This window comes from Cyprinodon tularosa, unplaced genomic scaffold (genome assembly GCF_016077235.1).
Source record: "Cyprinodon tularosa strain WSP-4 unplaced genomic scaffold, ASM1607723v1 ctg133, whole genome shotgun sequence".
Lineage (NCBI taxonomy): Eukaryota > Metazoa > Chordata > Actinopteri > Cyprinodontiformes > Cyprinodontidae > Cyprinodon > Cyprinodon tularosa.
In genome coordinates, this window is record NW_024038148.1 from 156,278 (window position 1) to 180,428 (window position 24,151).

A 24,151-nucleotide genomic window follows, 5' to 3' on the forward strand; every position below is an offset into this window, starting at 1 on the left:
ATTAGTCAGAGTGCAAAGAAAAAAATCTTTCTCATCAGCATGTCTTGAAAACAGCTACTAGACATACATGTACAACATTGTCACCTACATATGAGTTACTCCAGCTCACATCTTAAGATCCAATGAAGGACTTTTGACACCTTGGTACAAATATAGCTGAGCTAATGATTTTACATACGGTTTTAAAAGCAGTTAGTTGTGAATAACATACATTTTATTTTATTTGAAGGACAAAAAATATTTACAGTAAATGTAAAAAAAAACACTTTTGATACAAGTAGACCAAGACCTTCTCCTGCATTGAATATCAATTTTGTTTCCAACTCTCAATCTGTCTTTTTCCCTCACTATTAATCAGCAGTTCACATATAAACTCATCATAGGTGTGAATGTCACATTAGTTTTAGGCTTTTATTAATGACCTTAAACTGTTTTTCTCTAGGTGTGTCCAGCTGCAGAACTGATCAATACCAATACTAACCTGATATATCAGCAATATCCATCCATACATTTTCTGGCATGCTTAGTCCCAAGTGAGATGCTGGTTCCTATCTCCAGCTGTCTACGGGCGAGAGGTACATCGGGTCGCCAGTCCATCGCAGGGCAACACAGAGACGAACAGGAAAAAAAAACATGCAAACTCCATGCAGAAAGACCAAGGGCCAGGAATTGAACCCACAACCTTTTTGCTGCAAGGTAGCAGTGCTATCCACTGCTCCACTGAGCAGCCATTCAGCAATATATATTTATATTTATACAGCAATATATATCAATATTTATACTAAAAGAATGTTTGTTTATTTTCTTTAATTGTCAACAATTATAGGCATGAGACAAACTGACCCATTTATTATTATTGTTTATAGAGGCTTCAGATAACCCGATTTTCAGGCAGAAACTGAGCTAGGGCCAGGTTGAACAGACTTGAAGCAGACTTGAGAAGAGAGACTGAACCAGCTAGTGAGAGACTGAGCAGGCTAAAAGATTGCAAGGTGTTTTACACCTATGGGTACATACATTGCTTCAACTGACACAAGTCAGGCATCACAGGTCATGAAATTATTTAGAGATTGTTCACAGTTTTCAGCTCTACAGTAGGGCTGGGGGATAATTCAATAACGATATATATCGATCGATAGACGTGTGGCGCAATAAAAAAAAAGAGGGTCGATAAAAGTTCGATAAAAAAGAAACGCAGTTTTCCTTCCTTCTCATTGTAGCCTAGCATGTAGGTTTATGCTAATCACTGCTTCCTCCCAACCAATCACAATCGCGGACCCAGGCATGCCGTCACCAAGCCCCGCCCTCTCAAACCACAACACAGAGCACATGAAGCTATGCAGCAAGGAGAGGCGGAGGAAATTGTTTCAAAGAAAGGTTTTTGTAGTTCGGCAGTCTGGCAGTATTTCGGTCATGGCAAGTCGGACCAAAAACAAACCACAGTCATCTGGAAAATGTGTCGGGAACCAGTGAAAACCAGTCTGATAACGAAACCAGCTTTTTTTTTATCATCTCAGCCGCTCACAGCCGCAGGAGTACGAGCTGTGTAGGCCCCGGTGCGGCTCTCCTCCGAGGAATCTTCGGAAAATATATGTATATTTTCAGTTCTGGGCAGTTTCCCACGTAGTTCTAACAATTGAGATAAAAATGCTGAGGGGCCAGAAACTTCAAAGTAATAACTCAGGTTAAAGCAGGAAACGGGGGCGGCGGCGGCGGTGGGGGGGCATTTATTTATTTGTTATATTTATTTTGGTCACTTTTCTGGTCACTTTAGTTTATTCTTTGTCAGTATTTAATAACATAACTCAGGTCTCTTAAGTTATTCTTCTTTAAAACAATTCTGTTATGGTTAAAAAAGTTGGTTAAATAAAGATTTAATTCGAAGTCTGTGTTTGTGTTTTTTATTAAAATTAAATCATTTAGCAATATTATAAAAAGTCCAGGCAGAGCTGCACATAAAATATGGTTTCAAATCTTTTCAATAATTATCGATATCGATCAATATGCATTTTTTTTTATCGATAAGCTTTTTTTCTATATCGCCCAGCCCTACTCTACAGTATGACAAATATGCACAAAGGAGTCATTATTAATGATTAAAAGATCTGGTGACTGACACATTACACTCCTCTGCAGAGATGACCAGAATGTTGGGTACAGTTGGGAAAGCTGTAGGGAGTGAGATACTCCAAACACTCTGTTCATAACATTTTGTGCAGAACGTTGACACCACAAGCATAAATCAGCCTTTAGGTTTTGGTAAGAGTCATGAGAGGATAGTGAGAGCTTACTGTTGATTGGAATAACTTATAGAATACTTTTTCTTCTCAACCACATTTTTTTTTTAGATGTGTTTTTCAGTTTTTGCCCTGCTTCTTTCTCCCCTCCTTGCGGAGCACGGGCCAGTAGCCTTTCAGAATATGCATCCATTCATTAATTGTCTTCCTGCATGCTGTAAAGGGTCCCACATATTGTAAACAGAGGAGTAGTTGTGTGGTGTACTTTTTGTCACTTTTAACAACAAATAACAAGGCAAGGCAAGTTTATTTGTATAAAACATTTATGTTCATGGTAGTGTTATCTCTCTGAGACTATGGTCGATATCGGAGCTTGGTTTTAACACTTCTCACTGCATTTAGTGGATTTTCATTAAATCCATCTGTTACTTCAGTGTTTAATCGGATATGTTACCTTCACGTTGTGTCAAAAAATATATATTTATTAAAATTTTTCCTATACCCAACTGGTCTTAGATTAGTGTTGCAACATTTTTTGGCTCTGTTACCCGATACCCGATTGCTGGCTGTGCAGTATTAGCTGATACTACCATAACGATACCATCTGTTTTAAATTGATGTGTGTGTATATATGAAGAACTGCATACTACTTGGATGTAAAATAATTACCATCATGGCTTTGTCAAGCTGCTGCCTACCTTTGTGAAGCAGGAAAAAGACTAATACAAAGTGAATCCAGTAGAAGTTTTTATTGCCTACCTGGAATGGGTGACAATAGTTGAATAAACTTTTGGCTCTCAAAATGGTATCAGTGCTCTATTCGTTGGTACTTGCCTATACTGATATCACCATTTTAGAGCTGGATCGGGGCCCTGTCCGATACTGGTATCGATGCAACGGTAGTTGCAACTCTAAACTCTGCTCTCACGCCACAATCAGAGCAGAGTTTGGAGTTGGAGTCAGAGACTCCAGATGCAGCTCTAGGAGTCTCCAAACTCTCCTAACAGGTTCAGTACGGAGTATTGGGTGGACCCGTAGACATTGAGGGCTTTTTTAAGCTTTCCACAGCAAAAAAAGGTCTGCTCGATGCATGCACAATCCACGAGGAGAAAGAGGCGCTCATCAGAGCATTTGTAGCATTTATGCTCTGTGCAGATTTTCCTCCATTCTGTCCGGCTCCATGGGGGGGGGGGTGTTCAGCACAAACAGCAAGCTTACACAAATGTTATTAATTTGTCACTGGAAAAATAAATAGAAACATATTTACTAACCATGACTGAAAGTTGAGATCCTTCTCCTTCTCTACCAGAACATGAAATACAGAACATAACTGCGCTCTCTCCTAGTTCTCATATTTCTGTTACAGTTTGCTCAGTTATCTATCTAATGCCTCCTAAAAAACAGTTTAGTTGAGAACGATCTTCATAATTGCAATAGGAAAAACACATTCTGCACAGCCACCTTCAACATGCCTACTTGGAATATATCTGTTGCCATATATTTCTAGAAATAATTTTTTATTGTTTTATTAATATGAACTTTTTTTTTTAATTAAGCCGTAACCACTGACTTTAAAAACTTTAAATAATTGTGGCCTGAAGAACATCAGATCCTAAAACAATTGATTAGAACAGAGCAGAAGTCAAAGTTGGATTGGATTATTACAGAATAATAGAGAAGTTGGTCCCTGGTGGAGGATATCAATCAGAATCTCATAGTTTAGAAACTCAAGCTACACACTTTAGGGACTAGTGGGCGGTTTGCAGAGCTTGGCTGTGAAGTTCGATGTCTATTTCATGTGCCTGAACATGAACAGTGAGTCCTCCTGTTTCTTACAACAAGTTCCAGTTTACATTTTTGGACTTTTAATGCTGGAGCTGTATTTTGGGAATGTGTGGGTGAATGTCTTGAAAAAAACATTTCTTCTTCCATTATAATCTAAGAACAGATATGCTGAAGCAGCGTATGGTCATTCTGGTTGATGGAGAAAAGATCTTCCCCAAATGAGTATTTGCTCATTTCTAGCATTGTTTTTTAAATTTTGACATTTTAATCTAATAACCATTGTGTGTCAAACAATGCAACTCTGCAAAATTATGATGAATTTTTACTGCCATAGTTTTTTTTGTAAAGCTTCTGACCAACAACCTGAGAGTTTAGGAGACTCAGAGGATGTAAACGATATGTTGAAAATGGGTTGGATCCAGAAGAACAGCAAAGTTTCAGGATGCTGCGGCACTAAAGAGAAGTGTGAGGCTTTTTTGGGTTGGGTTGGTTAGAACAGTTCTATGGGGTGAATTTAGTTCCATTATTGTTGCAAGCTGGGGACAAATTTTGTAAATGGAAATTAGAAAGAAAGAAATGAGATTTTGAATAACGTCTTAATTAGTCGTGTAATGATTCATTTAAATAATTATTTAATTCCTGGACAATTTTGGTTAATTTACAACGATCCAGTTCGATTCAGTGACTTGAAATTGATTCAGTAAATCTTTAGCCAAAATGTAACCAGTTTGACTATGAAAAAAATACCTATACACTGGAAATCTCCTAGAATTTTGTTGTCTCTTTTAAGGGAATTTGGGTATAAATGAAATAAAGATGGACAAAAACAAACGATCCAGATTAAATCCTCTCCATATGAGCTTTGTTGCATTATTTTCAGTAATTAAGCATTTTTTGAAAAAAGGTGCACTTAGTGCAAAATATATTTAAATTTGTCAGTGGGATTTACACCATCGTCATCATCATTATCATCATTTTTGCTCATTTCAGTTTGAGAGAGCCACTTATTCACACTAGAAATACACTCATTATTAGAAATCATTTTTGCTTTAAACCATACTTCATGATTTTCTTTTTCATCATGTGGCAAAAAACCCAGAAAAGACTCATGCAAACATTTAGCATCATCACACAGCTTAATCAACATATCAAAGGCACTTAAAACTTTTGTTCTTTCACCTTTAGACATTAATTCATGAATTTCATATCGTATATTACCCGTTTTGTTTAATTTTAATTTTCGTTCCTTTTGTAATGTTTCAAGTTTTTCAGCCAAGGCCTTTTCTGTTAATTTAACAGTACGTTTTTAAGTTTCCCCACCGGTAGCCATCTGTTCAGTCTCAGTATTTTTGTCCATTTCCATAATGCAAAGGTCCACTTGGAAGAACGCGCAAACAACAACTAATAAATGAGCCTCGAACGCAAAGAGGTAATGCCCAATATTATTATTTAAACGACGCAGTTACCAATGCATTGGTTTTAATGTGTGCACACAAAACAAAAAAAACAAAAAAAAAGAAGGCCATCAAGGTGTAGCGCTACACATACCTCGTTGGGCGCCTGTTGACATTCGGTGATCCAATCCACGACGACATTCAAAGGTCCAGGAACTCCATCCAGCGATCTGATCCTCCTCAATCACTGACTGTCACCGCGTCCATCTGATCCGTTGCTGCAGCGGCCGCAGCCTGATGTTTAAGCTCTTGTAGCAATATTCCAAGTAACGAACACCAGCTCATCGCAGCCCAAACTGTCTCAGTCTGCTCCACGTAGTCTCCATTACTTTGTTCAAAGACATCGAAGTTCATCAAAGTTCAAATAACAAAGGGCAAGTTTTTGACAGTATGATAGCCAGTTTCACACTGCACTATTTTGCGTTGATCCGTTGCTGCTTGTTATGACGCGCCTAGCGGCTAACGTATCTGTCGATCGCGTGTAAACGTGAATCAAACGATCTTCTTGCAGTACATAAGTTGTTCCAGCCAGATGAACCATTATGTGCATGAAAAATCATTTATTACACAATGCACGGCCACAGGGATACTGTAACAACAACTCCGCCACAGCGGTCAAAATCTTGTATGCCCTTCCGGATTTAATACCTGTCAATTACCTGTCGTCTCTTCATTTATATACTGGAGCCGACAGCCCCATCTAGTGATCACAAACAAAACAAACAAACAAACAATAAATAAATAAAGAAAAAGAAACAAAAAATACACATATTTGGCTCCAATACAAAGATAAATGTGTTTTGCATGGTCCAATATTGTGTCACAAACCTAACTATTAGTCAGTTTTGTATTTTTTTAACATATAAAAACTTTTTATTTTCTGAGAATGTGTTGATTTAAGAGTAACTATGCAAATTAACAAACACCTAGAAAAAGTAGACTATATTCTAGCTGTCTTTATCCATGTTGGTTCAGATCCTGATGTTTGAAAAAGGAGGCAGGGAAAGCAGAATAAACCCTTAGCTTCGCTGCATGCAGTTAGCCAAGCCTTCTTGCTTAACAAGGTCCTGGAAAAGGACGGTTCTTGCGCCATCTCTCTCTCTCTCTCTCTCTCTCTCTCTCTCTCTCTCTCTCTCCCATGCGTCTCTAACCCCCGTGACTTGACCTGTCAATCAACTGCAAAACGTCTGCGCTGTGGTCGGAGGTGGTGAGCAAATACACTTCCTGTCACCTCAGGGTGCAGCCTAGCTGTACCCAGAGCTCTCCTATACCTTTGTATTGCAGAAGATCTGTTGCGCATGTACAACTTTTAATGAGAGTCAGTGGGCAAAGATTTTTGCGCCGTAGGACGGAAATACTTCACCAATCCGACGAAAAATTAAATGACGCTTTACTATTCATTAAAGATTAAAAATGTATCTTGCACATCTAAGAAATTCATATGAATATATTTCAAAATATTTTAAATGTTAATTTAAAATTAAATTATTAAAAAATATATATATATTTTTTAAATCTTAAGTCTTAATAAGGGTCATTGGGTTGGTGGGGCGGCGCCCTTGCGCCCTCTATTGACCAGCCGCCACTGGTCCTGACATTTAAAACTACATTGTTAAACTATGTTTCAGTTTAAAACAGCATCTACAGAATCCATGTCTGCATGTATCTCTGAGTCTGAACCAGAAGCTCCACCAGTTCTCCCTGTAGGCATCAATTACCACGTTGTATTTTCCCCCAGTGAGTGCAATGCATTATCAGGGGAGTCCCTGCTGCGGTTTGACGGAGGAACAATTGTTTCATGCACTCAGTGCCCTTATCTGGATTTAGTGGTATCTGGTGCGCCTGTAGAAGCCAACATGCCTGCCGGTTGCTGTTTCTCTGGTCTAACTAGCCTCTTCACGTTATCTGATTGGCTGGCTTCAAATTAATCATTCATTACTCTTGAGTCAATGTAGCACACTTACAAACTAGGTCATTGGAAACAAATGAAGGTGCCAGAGACCTGACGGCGACGGACATCTCACTAAAGTCTGTCGACCTACAGCATCAATAGGTTTACCACTGAATCATACCTTTACTTATTATGGTAGGACTCATTGGTTTCTGGATTATAAACCTACTTTTTGTAACCAGAAACGTTAAAAAAAGAAAATCGACCGTAGTGACTTTTGTACCACGCATGATCTTCCTTTTTTTGGCAGTTTGTTGTCTTAATTGCTACAAGTTTTAATATACACAACAAATATATATATATATATATATACAGAATATAAATAACTATTTAATAAATTTTGACTGGTCCAAAATACATGAATATTTACTTCTGGTTATGATTCCAATCTTGACATGAAAGGATTCTGCACAACTAGGAATAGATGATTGCAGTCTAGTGCTAGATGCTAGTAGCTCTGTGATAGAGCTTAGAATTGGTGTCTTTTCTGTGCTTGTTTTTTCAGAATCAAGGTAAAAAAAACAAAACAAATATAGTCAGTTAAAATATCACACAGGTATGGCATAAAACCAACTAAAGTTGCAATAAATAAATGATGATACATGCTGGAACAAAAACCGAAAATGATGGGTCCATTTCACAAGTTTTGTTTTTATTTTTTACTGTTTTATTTCAACGATGTTTGGAAAATTGAAGTTGTTGCAATTTTAGCTGAAGTCATATTGAGCTAGCTCACATTTTTAATCTGCTATATCTGAGGTTTCCAGAGCTGCAAAGGATTTTTTTGTTGTTTCTTTTTTTTTTTGTTCTTTTAATATTTCACCGATAAACCATTGTCCTGTTTTTTTGTTTAATTCTTTCATTTGGTGCTGCTATGAAAAAACAACTAACAAAATCCATTTTATCAACGCGCCATTTGTATGAGATTCTGATCTGTTCATTAGAAGTTAACGTTCTCATCATGGCAAAGGTTTACAGAGTCTCTTTGTAACTGCATGAGGATTTATCAGAATTTTTTTTTGGAAGTATACAAAGCCTATTTAATATAGTCTATTAACCTAAAGCACTATGCATGGTATGGTTGTTACATGTTAGGTATGCCGGTCATTGACCTTGACCAAGGCACCTTTCAGTAGAACTGCAGTCAGTCCCTGGACTGGCATGGCTATCATTGCCCCTACAGAGTTAGGGACTCATTTCCCACTGGGATCAGCTTCATAGTCACTGTAGGACACTTCTTTGATTTTACTTTGGAGAATCTTTTGGCAATTAATCTATTAAGATTTGGAACAAAACCTCACAAAACATTGCAAATTAATATCTAAATCCTTTCAAGTCAAGAATTTTTTTAAATTCAAATTCAATTAATTAAATTGAATCAGTTAAAACAATTTTCTAAAATCTTAAAAAAAACTGATTACAAATTCAAAAAAGCCTGAAAATGAAATAAGCCTATATAAGGTCTAATCAGTTTACTCACCTGTCAAATATTCATTTAGAGTATTTATTCTATAAAATATACTGTTGGCAATGAATGAATTAACCGATCCATCAAACTACAGTATATTTACCATTGATCGGACGACAGGCATTCTGCAAGTCACGAGGGACCTTGCAGTCAGATGTCAGCATTCAATTCATTTATGGCCATTGGCCGGACATTAACATCACATTTGGCAATTCCTTCAAAATAATAATCTCAACATGTGATTAAATTGCTTAATTAAAATGCATTTTCCAAACCTTTGATTCTCTCCTCCAGGTGTCCAATTTGTCTCAAGTTCACAACCAAAATGCAGATTTTGGATGTTCAGCAATGCCTGTAGACTCTAGACTAATTCTCGTGTGTCATGACAACTTTAGAGACAGAAAAGTGTTTGGGCTTAAAACTAGTTTACCTAGTTTTGCATGCTATCACTGTGTCCAGAGATTAGGGTTACTACATATTTGGTGACTCATTTGTAAGCTTATAAAAGGTAATGTCTTCTGATTCCTGACTTACCTGAAGCGTTAGTTTTTGAAGTCCCTCAAATCGCGTTGTCTTTGCCGCTTGGCCGTGATGCTGATTTAGAACATCGTCACCTGCTCCGCTAGGTCGAAATTGTCATGTTTAGGTTTACAGACTCTGAATAAGAGTAATCACGGAGGCAAGAATCAGTTAAAGGGTTTTTATTGAAGGTTTGAGGCTGTACAGAGTGAAGTCCGGCAGGCAGGGTTTTCTGGGTTCTGCTGGAAGAGGTTGGGTGAGAGGTGAGACACAGTTCGGTGCTGGTTTGAAAAGTGAGGGATGTTTGTGACTCACAGAGAGGGCAGCTTGGTGTCTGTCTTGGAAGGATGGTGACCAGTGGTCTAAGCAAATGCTGCAGGTCCGGTGGGTGAGATCTGACGGTGGAGTCAGAGAGTGGACAGGCAGGCGAGCTCAGGCAGGAGGGCTTAAAGTAGTTCAGAAGCCCGTAGCCTCACTGGTTCCTGGAGGCTGACTGAAACGTCTCTGAAAGGAGTCCAGAGCACTCTGTGGAGTGGTTTCAGGCTTGGGATCCTGGGTTCTGAGAAAAGGAGCAAGAGAGTGTGGGGTTAGATTTAGGTAAAGCTAAGGAGCAAGGCTTGGTAAAAGATCAGTTGTACCACGCTGGAGCATTAAGGAACTGACGCCCACCTCCTGGTTCCAGCTCCTTAAGAAGGGTGGAAATCAGCTAGATGAAGAGCACCTGCCCGTCCAGCCCTGCTGAGGAGAGAAAAAGGGAAAAACCGGCCTGCACCCAGGCCTAGGAGTATGACATAAATTTAATTGCGTATGCCCTCTTGGCCACCGTTATCTGGTCTTGCTACTTGGTCTTGCTCGTAAGCGCACAGCCAAATGTTGAAAGGGCAATATTATTGCCATTACTGTTAATATATGATACACATTCAGTCATAAAATGTCTCAGGGACTGGTATGGGGAGATGGCCATTTAAGAAGTGGGATGCCATCCCCCCTCAACTCCAGTACTGGTTGCGGGCCTCAACTGTTTGACCACCATTTTTGACAAAATAAACAGCTTAAACTTGTCCCTTTCCGCCTCAAACACAAATGTTTTATTCTCTCTGATAAGGACACTGTATTTGATATAAAACTAGAGAGGTATGCTGTGCGAGTGGATGCAATCCTGAAGACTTTATGGAGCGCTACCATTCAAACTGTGAAAACAAACTATTGCCTCTCACCCCTGGAACCTCCTTGAAAGTTTCAATTTTACAAATGAGGACACACCTGAAATACCAGCCGTTCTCCATCTTTTTCCTGCATCGCCTGTCATCTAAGCTACAGCACATCCTGCTCCATCTCTCCTCTGATCCCACATTACAGACTGCTTTCTCTGCATGTGTGCTGGAAGACTTTCGGTTGTCAGTAGCAACAGAGTACGCAGCACTGTCAAAAGCTGCTACTGATGGTCTGTTTCCATTTGCATCCACATATCTGTCCGAAAAGACCTTTTCTGCTCTGACGTTCATGAAAAACACAAACGGATGCCAACTCCTCAGAGTTGAGCTTGATCTCCGTGTGGCCGTGTTTAACATACAGCTGCTCTGTTCAAACAAGCAAGGCCAGTCGTCTCATTAAATAGTTGCAGAAAAACATTTCTGCTTTTGACCAGGATGTGTTTTTTTCTTCCTTTTCTTCATGTTTAGGTTTTTGGAAACATAGATCTATGATATTAAAAATGCTGTTTTAAAAAATGTTGTTTACATTTTAACCACAAACCGATGCCTTCCAATTAAACATTCATTTACCAAAATATATAATATATTCTATAATATGTGTTTTTATATCACATGGCTTCAATGAGAATGCTTGTGTGAATGGGGTACATATTTTCTTGTTTTATGTAGACTTCTTTCCATAATATGTGGGCTATTTTTTTCATAGGTGATGCTCACACTTTGAAAATCACAATGAAATGTTGTTGTTTTTTTTCCAAGTGGAGACATTTCTAGTTTCTATAGCAAACAGTGAGGGTGAGAAGGAAGGAATGACAAGAGGCGAGATTTGTTGAAGGAGGAGTTATAGAAAGAACAATTGGCTCACAAGTGAAGGAGACAACTGAAAGTGCAACAGGGGAAGAAATGAGGAAAATGATAATGAGAAAATGATGAGAAGGAAGGCAGGCAATCCAAACCACCTGATACGTGTCTATTGTCAGTGTTAATGCCAGTGCAGATATTTTTAATGTAGTTGTTTTTATTCAGTATGACAATCCTCAACCTGAGCTCTTCTAAGCGTCTAAAATCAGCCAACCTGCCTAGCCTTTTTGCATTTTCTGCAACAGGAAATTAGAGCATTATTGCTACCTATTATGAGATGTTAAAATAAATTTATGCATTTTTTAGGTTCCAGATCTTTCAATTCAATGATTCACTTTACAATCGGTTTGTTTATATAGTGTCAACTCACAACACAGGTCATCTTAAGGCACTTTAAAGAGGACATTTGGTCAGATCATCTGGTCAGATTGATTTAAGGTTTATCTAAGGTAAACCAGCTGATTCCATCCTGTCATTGACTGCAGGTTTCATGCCTCCTGAATGAGCATATGGGGACAGTAGACATCCACTTGCGTTATGTCGTCAATTCTGCAGCAATCTCTCAGCCCAAGCATAAAATCAGCAACAGTGGAGAGGAAAAACTCTCTTTCAACAGGAAGAAACATCCAGCTGAACCATGCTCAGTGTGAGCAGCCATCTGATGAAAATATAGAATTAGACACACAAAGGGAACATGGATGCATTGACCTATGAATACTTTCCATGTTAGAAAAGGTAACGGTGAACTAGTTTCACGGGTGGCTCTGTATATGAAACAGATGACAGCAGACGAACTGTGAGCCAGTTTTCATGTCAAAAGGGAAGAACAAAAGCACATAATTAGGGGTTGAACTAACACATACTGCAGAATGGGAGAATAGAGATAGAATGAAGCAGAATGATGAAATATGGGTCCCTATGTCCTCCAGCAGTCTAAGCCTATAGCAGCATAACTATAGAGGTAGCTCAGGATAACCTGAGCCACTCTAACTATAAGCTTTAACAAAAAGGAAAGTTTTAAGCCTATCCTTAAAAGTAGACAGGATGTCTGCCTCACGGACTAAAACTGGTAGTTGGTTCCACAGGAGAGGAGCCTGATAACTAAAAGATCTGATTGATCCCATTCTATTTTTAGAAATTCTAGTAACAACTAATATAAACCTGCAGATTAAGTGTGAGGTGCCCTGTTAGGAACATGACATACTTGATATGCTTGATGTAATACATATATTTTTATGACCAATGTGTAATTTTGATGCCTCTTGGCCAGGACTTTCTTGAAAAAAGGTTTTTAATCTTAATGGTATTTTTTCCTAGTTAATTAAGGTTTAAAAAAAATAAAATAAGGAATGATCAGATCTCTGCTATCAGATGGAACTTGTCCATTGAAGGCTTTATATGTGAGAAAGAGGATTTTAAATTTTTAGAGTTAAGATAAAGCTATGAAATATATTCCTCTAATATTAGACATTTTCTGGTGCTCTTTTTTTAGTTATTTTTTTTTATTGAATATTATCCATCTTTGCCTTTTCTTATTATTGAGTATCAGCTGGAGATATTTCAAAACACCCAAATTTGTCTTTTTTTGAAGATGCATAAAAGAATTGGAGCAACTAGTGGGGAAGGGGCAATATTGTGTTAAGCGATGGTCCATATACTTTAGCTGAAACCCCTCCAATTACCTGATCTGGCATCTGTTAAAAACCTTTTAAGCTATGCAAATTTTATGATTGAAATCTTTAGCATTATTGGATCATAAAGCACCATAAACCTTCCCTTCTGGTAAGTGGTTCCTAAATGAGATACTTCCAATGACTGATCACGGATCCATGCTTTTTCCTCTGCTGTAGGAATGCCGATGTGATTATCTGTGTGATAGAATCTTTATTTTCCCTCTGGGTGAAGGCATCATAGCCTGCTGTGAAGAAATTTCTGCCTCGTCCAGTATATAGTTCACACACCTCCCCCCATCCATAACTGAGGCATGAGAAATGGCATCCAAATGAAATTACACAAGATGTAGAGCCCCATTGGGTACTGAGAGTTTATGTGGTTGTGGAATGGCTATGGAGAGAGATTCAGATCAAAAATACCAGCTATGAATTCAAGAAATTCAACTGTTTTATGTTACAGAGAAGAGTGAACAGGAAAACAAATCCTCTAGGATTATTCCATGGAGATGGCATCCCCTCCCCCCATCTTCCATGTCTGCAAAGGACTTTCTTGGTGCCAAATAGAGGGCTGTATCTAGGCCCTCGTTTTGAAATCATTATGTTTGTTCTGTTTCCAGGGGCAACACATCTTTTCCTCCTTGTGTCTAATCCTAGCTTGTCTTTGAGATCTCTTCCATTTGGAGAGCCTGCCTGTTAGTGCCGCTCTGACACAGCTTCATGCTTATGTCAGATATGCAGCTTTGCTGCTTGGAAAACACACTGCCTACCTATAAAGGTCATAGCTGCAACTTTTGTCATCACTAATTCTTCTAACATAATACAGAATACATTCACAGAACATCTTGAACGGTGCAGATTAAAAGTATATATTTTACTGACGAAAAGAAATACAATTCATACAGTAAATAATTACTTTATTGATTTTGATTGTTCTAAAATGTATAAAAATGTACTTCTGGTTATGATGCAAACATCGGCGTGAAAGGATTCTGCACCAACAGGAAAAGGAGGTCGATGTCAGGTGACATAGAGCTCAGGTGTCGCCAAACCCAAGTAGCTCTGTGATAGAGCTGAGCCAGGCTTCTTCTCTGCATTACATTTCTCAGATTAAACCCATAGCACACCAAAAAAAGCAAAATGAGGGGGAATATTGGTCGAGCAAAGGGTCTTTTATATGCAACAGACTCTGAGACAAAAAGGGAGATGGATAAAGGGAAAGGGAAGAAGAATTAAGAGGTGAGAGAAACAGTTTGACAGGAAGAGAAAAAAGAGAAAAAATCAACAAAGAAAAACATTATAGAAAATATTTAGTAGCTCATAAAAAATAAAAAGATAAAGCAAAGGGGCTAATGCTGCGTTCCCACCGGACGCAGCTGGCGCGACAGAAGCAGCGAGTTTACATGCAAAGTCAATGGTTGACGCGCGTCAAGGCGCAGCAAAAGGTCCCGCAGCGCGTTTTGAGCAGCAGGCGCAGCGCGTCTGAGCAGCTGAAGCAGCGCGTCGGGCGCGTTTAAGCATCTGACGCGCGTGACGCGCCGCAAACTGCTCGAGATGGAAAAATTTAATTTTTGCTGCTCGACGCGCCGCGTCAACCAATCAGAGAAGCTGATCTGGGAGCTGGCTGGGAGAGAGACACAGCGCTGATGACACAGACCGCTCTGATCACTCCTCTTAAACAGTTTATTAACGCATAATTAACTTAAAATGCAGAAATCTGCCGGCAGAATATGTTCGCTTTTATTATCCTGCTGCCTGCAGTTTGGATTATTTAGATGAAAAACACCTACCAGCTGCCGCGGTGAACCGCGAGGAGGCGACCCGGCCCAGAGGCTGCTGTTGAAGGGATTTCTTCTGTCGGCGCACCGCCGGTATGTGGGAGTCTGAGCGGCTCCGACAGAAATAACATTTGGAGGCAGGATTGTAATCTGGATGAACTGACTGCACTGATGAAGTTTTCAGGTGGATTTTCTCTCTTAAAAACATATTAAAACTACTTTATTCCCACTGATCACAGCAAATATAGCTGCAAGGCAGAGAAAGGATAGAGTAGCCATGCCCAACGCGCGTCAGACACACTTTTGCACCGCGCAGCCAGAGCAGCAAAGCTGCTTCAGCCGCGCGTCAGAACTAACTGGTACAAGCAGCAAAAATGAAGCAGCAGACGCGATTTTGCTGCTTTTGCTGCATCCGGTCTGAACGTAGCATAAGAGGCCATGTTGCTAACCAAAGGTTAGCATTAGTTTGGTTGCTGCACTGTTTCTGGGCCCTGTTTCAGAAAGTGGGATAAACCAGAAGGACACCGGTCAGTTTTAATCACACCATGCAGATACCTTAATCGGCTCACCTTCACACACCTGTTACATTAGAGACATCCTCAAACTAGGGTAGCCAACTTCATGAAAAAAATAAGGGACACCTCATGTGCGTGCCAGCTGACCCGATTGCCTTTACCTCTCCTGGTGTGGTGATTTTCTTTCTAGCCCCCCTTTGTGTGTAAAATGATTTTTTTTAAACTATTTGACTCAAATCTGCTTTGAATTAGATGCATATTTGCAGTGTGCTTTATATTAATTATCGCAGACTTTTTCCTCCCAAGTATTTGTTTTTTCATTCCTCCCTATATTTCTGCATCCTTTTTTCCCCCGATGAAGTAGCATCGCTATGCAAAGGTGCACCACCCCTAAAAGCAGCATTTAAATTACTCAGTTCGTCCTCCGTACTGCTCTGTTGCCTCCCGCTATCTTCTCCGTGAGCAACACTTGGCTCGACCAATGGGATGAGGGGATTCTGGATTGTTACATATATGTTATCAGCACATTGGTCACAATGCAGGACAGGGCACAGGAAAAAGTTTACCTTAAGTTTAACGTGCCCTTGTTCTTCATTTTCCATTGGCTTTTTACTGAATATTTTTTTTACTCTCTCAGTAATATGGGACAAAGTGCATTCATTTTCCACTTAATACGGGACAGGTACTTTTACTTCTAAATACAGAACGATTCAATTTTTCAAAGGACAGTTGGCAACCCTATCTCAAACTGAAAAAAACAACAAAATCAGACTGTCAATGACCAGTACAAGTGGAATGTTTATGAATCTATGGGGACCATTCCTTGAGTATGTTAACAAGTTTGATATCTCATTTATTCCAGGCTCCAACGCTTAAAATGGACATACTGAGCTTGAATTATCTGCAGAAGTTGGCTGTGGATATGTCTATTTAAGTTATTTAGATGAACATGTCCGTATTTCGCATTTCCTGTCTGACGTGTAGGTTTTTGCTTGTTTTTGTTTGTCAGTTTGTTTTTTGTGTATGTGTGGTGGTTTATTGTTGTCTTAGTGGTTATATTTGGTGCATTCATTGTTTACAAAATTCTTGGATTTTTGAGCTTCCAACTTCCAAAAATTTTGATTTAAATAAGTCATCTTTTCTTAAAATAAGTGATTTTTTTCTGAAATTTAGGAGATAAGTGAGACGCTTTGCCAGTGCAACAAGACCCTATACATTTAAAATAAGAAAAAACAACTGCATATTCTTATTTCTAGTGCATATTATCTAATTATCTTATTTTAGGTTTAACAACATACTCCTTCCATTGGCAAATCATCTTATTTACCTACTCAAATTAAGGGTAGATATACTTAATTTAAGAATATTTACTTATGCCTCGATTGTTTTTGCAGTGCAATTCCAGACACCAGTGCCTTTTTTATTTATTTATCTATTTTTTATGTTGCTTCCCTTATTTAAAGCTACAATATTCAGATGACAACTGGCATGGTGGGGTGGGTTTGGGGTTTGACAGGAGGACCCAAATGCAGACTCAGGCTACGTTCACACTGCAGGCCTTGATACTCAATTCCAATTTTTTTTGCGAAATCCGGTTTTTTGTACGTTGGCGTTCACATTTCCAAATATGTACAGTATGCGACTTGTATGTGATCTCCTGTGTGAACTGCAGTCATACAACGCAAGTGTCCCACATGCGCAGTAGAGGACGTAATGACGTCACAGGCCAGCATGCTCTTTCTCTCCGGAAGGAAACATTGATGGTAGTGCCGGCGTGCATCTTGCGGTCTTTTCCAACCATAAAAACTCAATCTTTTCATTGTGGTTAAACATAAATACTGCTCTCCGCATCATCATCTGCCATGGTTGTTGTTTTTCTTGCCGCTTCTGCATAGCAAGACGGATGAATCCGACCTGGCCGTTCACACACAGGTTGCATTTGAAAAGATCAGATTCTTATCGGATTCAGGACCACATAGCCAAGTGGCCTGGGTCGGATTGGAAAAAATCAGATCTGTGTTGTTCAGACTACCATGAAAGATTCTGGATTTCTTGAAGATTTAATTAAGCAAAAGTTGAACAGAAGCAAAAATCCAAAACGTAAATCCACAAAATCCACAAAAACTGAGAACCAGGAATACTCACAAGTAGGGAGCAAAAAAATTACGACAAATCAGCAAAGAGTGACTGAACAGGAGGAGAATATATGGGAGAGAGAAACAAAGACCAGGCTAATTAGCAGATTGGGAGCAGGTGTGAACAGAGGAGGCAAGAAGGGAGTTATGGAAAAGGAGACTGACAGAAGAGGGCAAACAATGTATATCGAAGAACGCAAATACAATCAAAAATAACTAGAACACAAAAATTCGAAATAAGACCAATGAAAACTCAGAGACAAAACTTGAACAGAACCAAAACCATGACAATAATTGGTCAATAAATATATTGTTTACAGCTTTGGCAAATGCATCTTCATTTCCAGGCAAAAGGATGTTTCATTAGAGGAATTAACCTGCAGAAACGCTGAAATCATCCAACAATTTGACAACATACATCAACATAATTAATTAAAAGAATTATCTTAAATCCAAACTGAGTGAAGCTATAATGAATGAGTGTGGGTGTTTTTATGGATTGTTCTCAACATTGTCCTTCCTTTTTTTGCAGGTGAATACACAGTGATGACAGCTCATTTCCACCTAAAGAGGAAGATTGGCTACTTTGTCATTCAAACGTACCTCCCATGCATCATGACAGTCATCCTTTCCCAGGTGTCCTTCTGGCTAAACAGAGAATCAGTGCCTGCTAGGACTGTGTTTGGTAAGTAAAGCACTACTTCATGTTCTAAACCCTCGTTAGATGAATATAACGCAGCACCAATGTTATGATGGTTCAATCTCAAAGCTATTACAGTGTAAGGAAGTGGGATATAGGAGACCTTGTGGCTTTTAGAGTCAACCAGCTGTTAATGGACTGATCAGTCAGCTTAAAGTCATGTTAGTGGGCTAAGGGGTCATAAGATCTATCTTTAGGGGGAACATTAAGGAGAGGACCAGTAATAGTGGATATTTATTCTCCAAAGCGCTTATAGAGGGTAAGAGGACATAAATGCAATATATGAGAGAGTGCCTGGCTTCATGGACAGCACTCTAATAATGTGATCAAAGGTGGATCATAAAACATCCCATTCTCATTTTCCAGGCGTGACCACCGTTCTAACGATGACTACTCTGAGCATCAGCGCCAGGAACTCCCTGCCTAAGGTTGCCTACGCCACCGCCATGGACTGGTTCATCGCTGTCTGTTACGCCTTCGTGTTCTCCGCTCTGATTGAGTTCGCAACAGTCAATTACTTCACAAAGCGAGGCTGGGCCTGGGATGGGAAGAGTGTAGTGAGTGAGAAGGTAATGGAGAAGAAATCCTGTGTTATGACACCCTGCATTTTCAAAAACTGCTGCAGATTGAGGCTTCAGAGACATTTCCTGCAGTATTTATTTATTTAATAAAAAATTTAACTAATAAAAACATACTGCTCTAAATAAATTATTAATAAATATTCAATAAAATAAATAAAGTTTCACATTAAACATAACAAAATGTATTTATTAAAAATGCATGTTTAGCCTATTTAGCTTTATTTGCTTAAAGATTTTACTTTAACTTTACTTATTTAAGATACATATATATAGATACATATATATATGAATTCATATGTATGTAAATACATGTAGATGTATGTATATGAGAGATTTCTATATATTTATTATTTATTTTTATCTGAATTGATTTATTTGATAAGATTCATGTATTTACTTCAAGATATTCTTATATTAGTATTTAGTAAGTAAATAAGGTTTATTTATATAGCACCTATCAAAGACCAAAGCCTCAAAGTACTTCACAATACAGTTTGAAAACATAAATTATATATATTATATAAATGTAATAAACATAAATATGTTATTTACAATCATCTAAAAACTGAAAGTATTATAAATAATGGAATAATTATGGAGCGGGTCTTGCATTTATGGAAGCAGATATCTTTGCGCTATGGCAGCACAGAGAGGACAAATTAGTTTTTAGATAATTATGAAGGTGTTGTTTCAAAACTATTTGTTTATTGTAAGTGTGAATTTGAGGCTGTAGAGAGAGTTACAGTCTTAAGTTAAAAGATTTTGTTGAAAATAACACACTGTAGATTTAATGAAACATTTATTAATAATGTTTGGAGTAGACAAGGCGAGATGGCAAGTCATTTAGCACCCTGTGCAGGAAGTTAGGTGAACCAAGCGCTTGCTTCTGCACGCTGTGCTCCAGGAATGCTTAGCTGCAAAACTGGATATCAAAAGAAATGTGGTACATACAAAAATGCCTATTTCACATTTTCCCTAAAATAAATCTTGATAATTTTCATTACTTATCAAAAAAAAAAAAAAACAATGTTCTAGATTTTTAAAGGCATCTGATGACATAAAACCAGCAAAATACATGAATCACACTGTGAAAATAAACTAAATACATATATTTTCACCAAGTATTTTCTATTAAATCTGACCTGTTAGCACATCTATGCAGTCTAAATAAATAATTTAGGGTTCTGAATAATATACACATCAAATGAGGTCAGAAGTTGTTCTTAGCTCTAATTACAGAGATGAATCCTAGATAACTAGAGAGACAGAAAAATATAAAATCTGCTTCTGAAAAGAGCCTGATTTCTGTTTTTGCCATCTTTAATGTTAGTATGTTGATGTGAATAATTATTTACGGTATTTGCATAATCAGTTTATTGTTAATAAAAATGTCAAAGTGTCACTGCTGCCACCATCTGGTTTATATGGGAACTGCTTGTTATGGCGAAGGCTTACATGGAAACTACAAATGGCTGAGTAGGGTTGAACACAGGGCTGGCCGAAGAAAAGAAATTGAAAACACCCTTGGCCACCCCTTAGCTCCGCCCATGCAAAAAGACTTCCATTACAATACCCTAATTAAATGCAGGACAGACTTTTTAAGAAGATACTCTGTTCCTGTATAGCTATAAATTACACAGCCTGGGAATTGACATAGGCAAAAAGCATGTACAACATGTGCATGAAATACTAAGTTGTGCACACAAAATATTAATTTGTTACTACTAAATACTAATTTATGCAAACAAAGAAAGTTTTTTTGGCCATCTATAAGAGTGTTTATGCTGCTTTCTAAAAACATTCTGCGTGTTTATCCCTACCTCCCTTTGGGTAGGGCTAAACACCCACTGGTACTTGATAAAAATCAGCCTTTTTTCAGCTGTAGAAACCAGTGAGGACCAGAACTTTAAGGGGTGAGCCTATAGGTCTCACCCTTAGAGGCTATCACTGGTGGGTTAAAAGCAGAATGGAGTTCATATGCATCCATCCAGACTATAATCAAAGCATCTGTTCACATAGAATGAGTCTGGCTTCAGCATGTGTAAATATATATATGCCGTAAATAAACTCAATTCAATTTAATTGAATTAACAAACCACTGATCTAGTCCTATTTGACCCTGAATAATGTGCTAGAGCCTCTTGAGGCCATAAAGTTTGTTCAAAGACATTTTTTAAGCAGTTTAAAAAATGTTTAAATAGAAAGAAATAGAAAATTAAAAGAAAAAAAAAAGATTAGAAACTGAAAAGCCATGAAAAGCGTTGGTTTGAGTGATGCGTTAAGGAAGCCATCTTTGTTAACCTGAAAAACCCATCTCTCAACAGAGGAGGTGGTCTTAAACATAAGCTTTCATCATAGGCGTAACTTTCTGAAGGACTGTTGTGAACATGTACCCGCCAATAATTTATATACTTGTTCCCCTTTCCGCTCATTTAATTTAGCGAGCAGAACTTAGTCCTCGACGCGGCCAACCCGGGTTCGAAATCCGACCCGAGGTCCTTTGCCACATGTCTCTCCTCCTCTATCATACCCCCTTTCCTGTCAGCCTACTGTAAAAAAAAAAAAGAAAAGAAAAAAAAAAACAAGCCATTAGTACTGTCATGGTTTTATCAAGAGCTCGGACCCACATGCAGTAAACTATTACAGAGAGACCAGGGGAAAGTTTAACAGGTTTATTGAGAAGATTGTGGTGAATCCAGTTTGCTTTGAATACTGCTCAACCAGAACTGGAAAGTGAGGGGAAGACACTGCGGTTAGTTCAGGCTCAGTGGTAAATTTGATTCTCGAACTTGAAGAGGAGAAATAGATTGCAGACTTACGTTTCAAGAAAATGGTTGACTCTTTGACTCCAGTCGGTGTGGGGGTGTTCCAGTGTTTGTCTCATTCGATGGAAGGCGGACAGGGTTTACCCAGAATGCGGTTGTTTGTAGGGGAACGGAGAAACTGACTGCCACTTAGATTTCCTGCGGTACTTGAACGGGTTGTTGTGGAGATGAATCCCCTGCTCAGAGAGAAGCCCCAGACATTCCTTGGGGAAACGGGTTGATCAGAATCACACCCTTTTATCCTCAGCTCAGCTTGATTCTCAGAAGATCTTTCCAGGGAGAGAAGGTCCGAAACATCCAGTTGCATGATGACTTCCTGTCGAGAGGCAAAGACAAAAGAACAAGGTTAAAACTTAGGTAGACAAAAACTCAGTTTGACTCAGCAGAACTCAGCTTGGCTAGAGTACCCAAAACTGGCAAACACTCTGGTGTCGAGGTAGTGGCAGTCAGCAGCTTAAGAGCACTCCGTTAACGAGGTAACCCTCCGAAGGTGTGTGAGGAGGCGAACCAGGAACAGGCACCGCCTGGTGGAGGAAGGAAGACAAACACACAAAACACAAACCACACAGACAGGAGTCCTAACAAGTACCGCAACAAACTAAAAAAAAAAAGAAAGAATTATGACACAGGTTGGTTAAAAACATAAATAATTAAAGTAAAAAAAAGTGTTTGTGCCACTTAGGTTAGTATTATAATGCAATAAGTTTGACACAACATTGTGTTTAAATGTTATGTTCCTCTTTACTAGTTAAAAATAAAGCAATTCCTCTCAGCTCCTCAGTGTACGACTCACAGTTACAGGTTAAAAACTAACTAATATTTATCGTTTTCTTATTTAACAGAAATTTACCAGACTACGACAGCTCTAGATTTTCCAAATGGCAGAGATTTTAAAGTCTTGTGTGAGTGTGTGCGTGAATGGGTGAATGTAGAGTAAAGCACTTTGGTCAAATCTCCTGAGCTGAAAAAGCGCTAAATAAGTACAGGCCATTTACCATTTACCGTAAAATAATTAATAGGTGCAGCCCTAAATTAGGGATTGGTCCAGGTGATGAGTTAGGTTTCTTGTAACCAATCTCTTTTGTCTCTTAACAGAAGAAAGAGAGGGCATCTTTGATGAAGAAGAATAACGCCTACGCAGTAGCGGTGGCCAACTACGCCCCTAATGTCAGCAAGGACTCCACCGCTCTCCCAAGCATCGCCAAAGGGGGCGCCGTGGACCCCGGTAAGCCAAGAGCGGACGGCAAGGCCCCAGAAGCCAAGAAGACGTTCAACAGCGTCAGCAAGATTGACAGGTTGTCACGGATTATGTTCCCCGTTCTCTTTGGGACGTTCAACCTGGTCTACTGGGCCACCTACCTAAACAGAGAACCTGTTATAAAGGACATGGTTCCGTCTAATTAGAACCCTGCATTAGACGGACTGTGGAAGAGATGAACCAAATACCTCCAGCAACTGTGTACACGAACTTTTGCAGTCCTGGATCGCAGCGTGATCCTCTTTCTCCGCCCGTTTTCTACACCGTCTGCAGCACTTTTGAAAAGCCCAGCTTTTGTAAATGTGTATGTACATTTATATATTCAAGGTTCATGGTGATAGTGAAGTTACTTTGAATCGAGTGCATATTTACTTAAGATACTTCACATGGCCACTGTACATATAAAACAAATGGAGAAAAAGATGCTGAACATTAACACATGAATTTTCTTTATTATTCAAAGTGTGCTCACCTATGCTGGTAAAATCCACCTTCTTGGTATCACAGATTTATGGGTTTTTTTGGACGATGGGGGACATAAAAGTTATTTATTTAATTTTTGCTCTGTCTGTAGATAGAAAGCACACATGTGCAATACCGTTGTTTTAAATGTATTTTATTTTCTGGGATAGAAGGTTGGAGCCTGAACCAGAATAACAGTATCAACAAAAGAAGTAGTTGTGCGTGAGCAATTTGTTTTTTCCTTTTAAACTGTTTTATTTCACCGTAGCATTTTTCCTCAAAAACAGACAAAAAAATAGGAATTCTTCAATGAATGACCAACACTGGGAAGCTACAGAGGTTAATCTGATGGCAGATATTTTAGCATTAGCATCAAAGTTAAAGGCACACCATGGGCTTAAGATAATAAACAGTGCTTGACACCATCAGTGCTTCGAGCATCTCCTCTCTTGAAACACCGACTATGTGAGATGATGCACCGTCATTGGCCAGGTCAAGGTATGGCTTTATGGCCACAGGCTCTTATATCGTCATGGAGCTAAGCCTTTTGCTCTACTTTTTTTCCACCTGTTCGACTACTGGTCATGGCTTAGGCAAGGAAAAAGTTCAAACCTTCTGAGGAGGTGAAAAAGTGAAAAGGATTGTGTACGAGGAAAAATAAGTGTTGATCTTTGAAAGGAGTTTGTTGGTTGGCGCAGACTGAAAGAAGCCGCCGGATGTAAAACCGATTCTCTTTAC

At 38.8% G+C, this 24,151-nt stretch overlaps 1 protein-coding gene across 2 annotated transcripts in view; it reads left to right on the forward strand.

Annotated features, from left to right (window-relative positions):
- LOC119778404 (gamma-aminobutyric acid receptor subunit alpha-2-like) overlaps positions 1–23,699 on the forward strand; it is a 73,932-nt gene extending 50,233 nt beyond the window's left edge. For both annotated transcript variants that reach the window (XM_038277613.1, XM_038277614.1), the window contains exons 8-10: positions 18,120–18,272; positions 18,654–18,856; positions 22,789–23,699. In XM_038277613.1, the coding sequence (XP_038133541.1) occupies positions 18,120–18,272; positions 18,654–18,856; positions 22,789–23,097 (665 nt within the window). In that variant the 3' untranslated portion in view covers positions 23,098–23,699. The remainder of the gene's footprint in view (positions 1–18,119; positions 18,273–18,653; positions 18,857–22,788) is intronic.
- Positions 23,700–24,151: the final 452 nt, after the last annotated feature.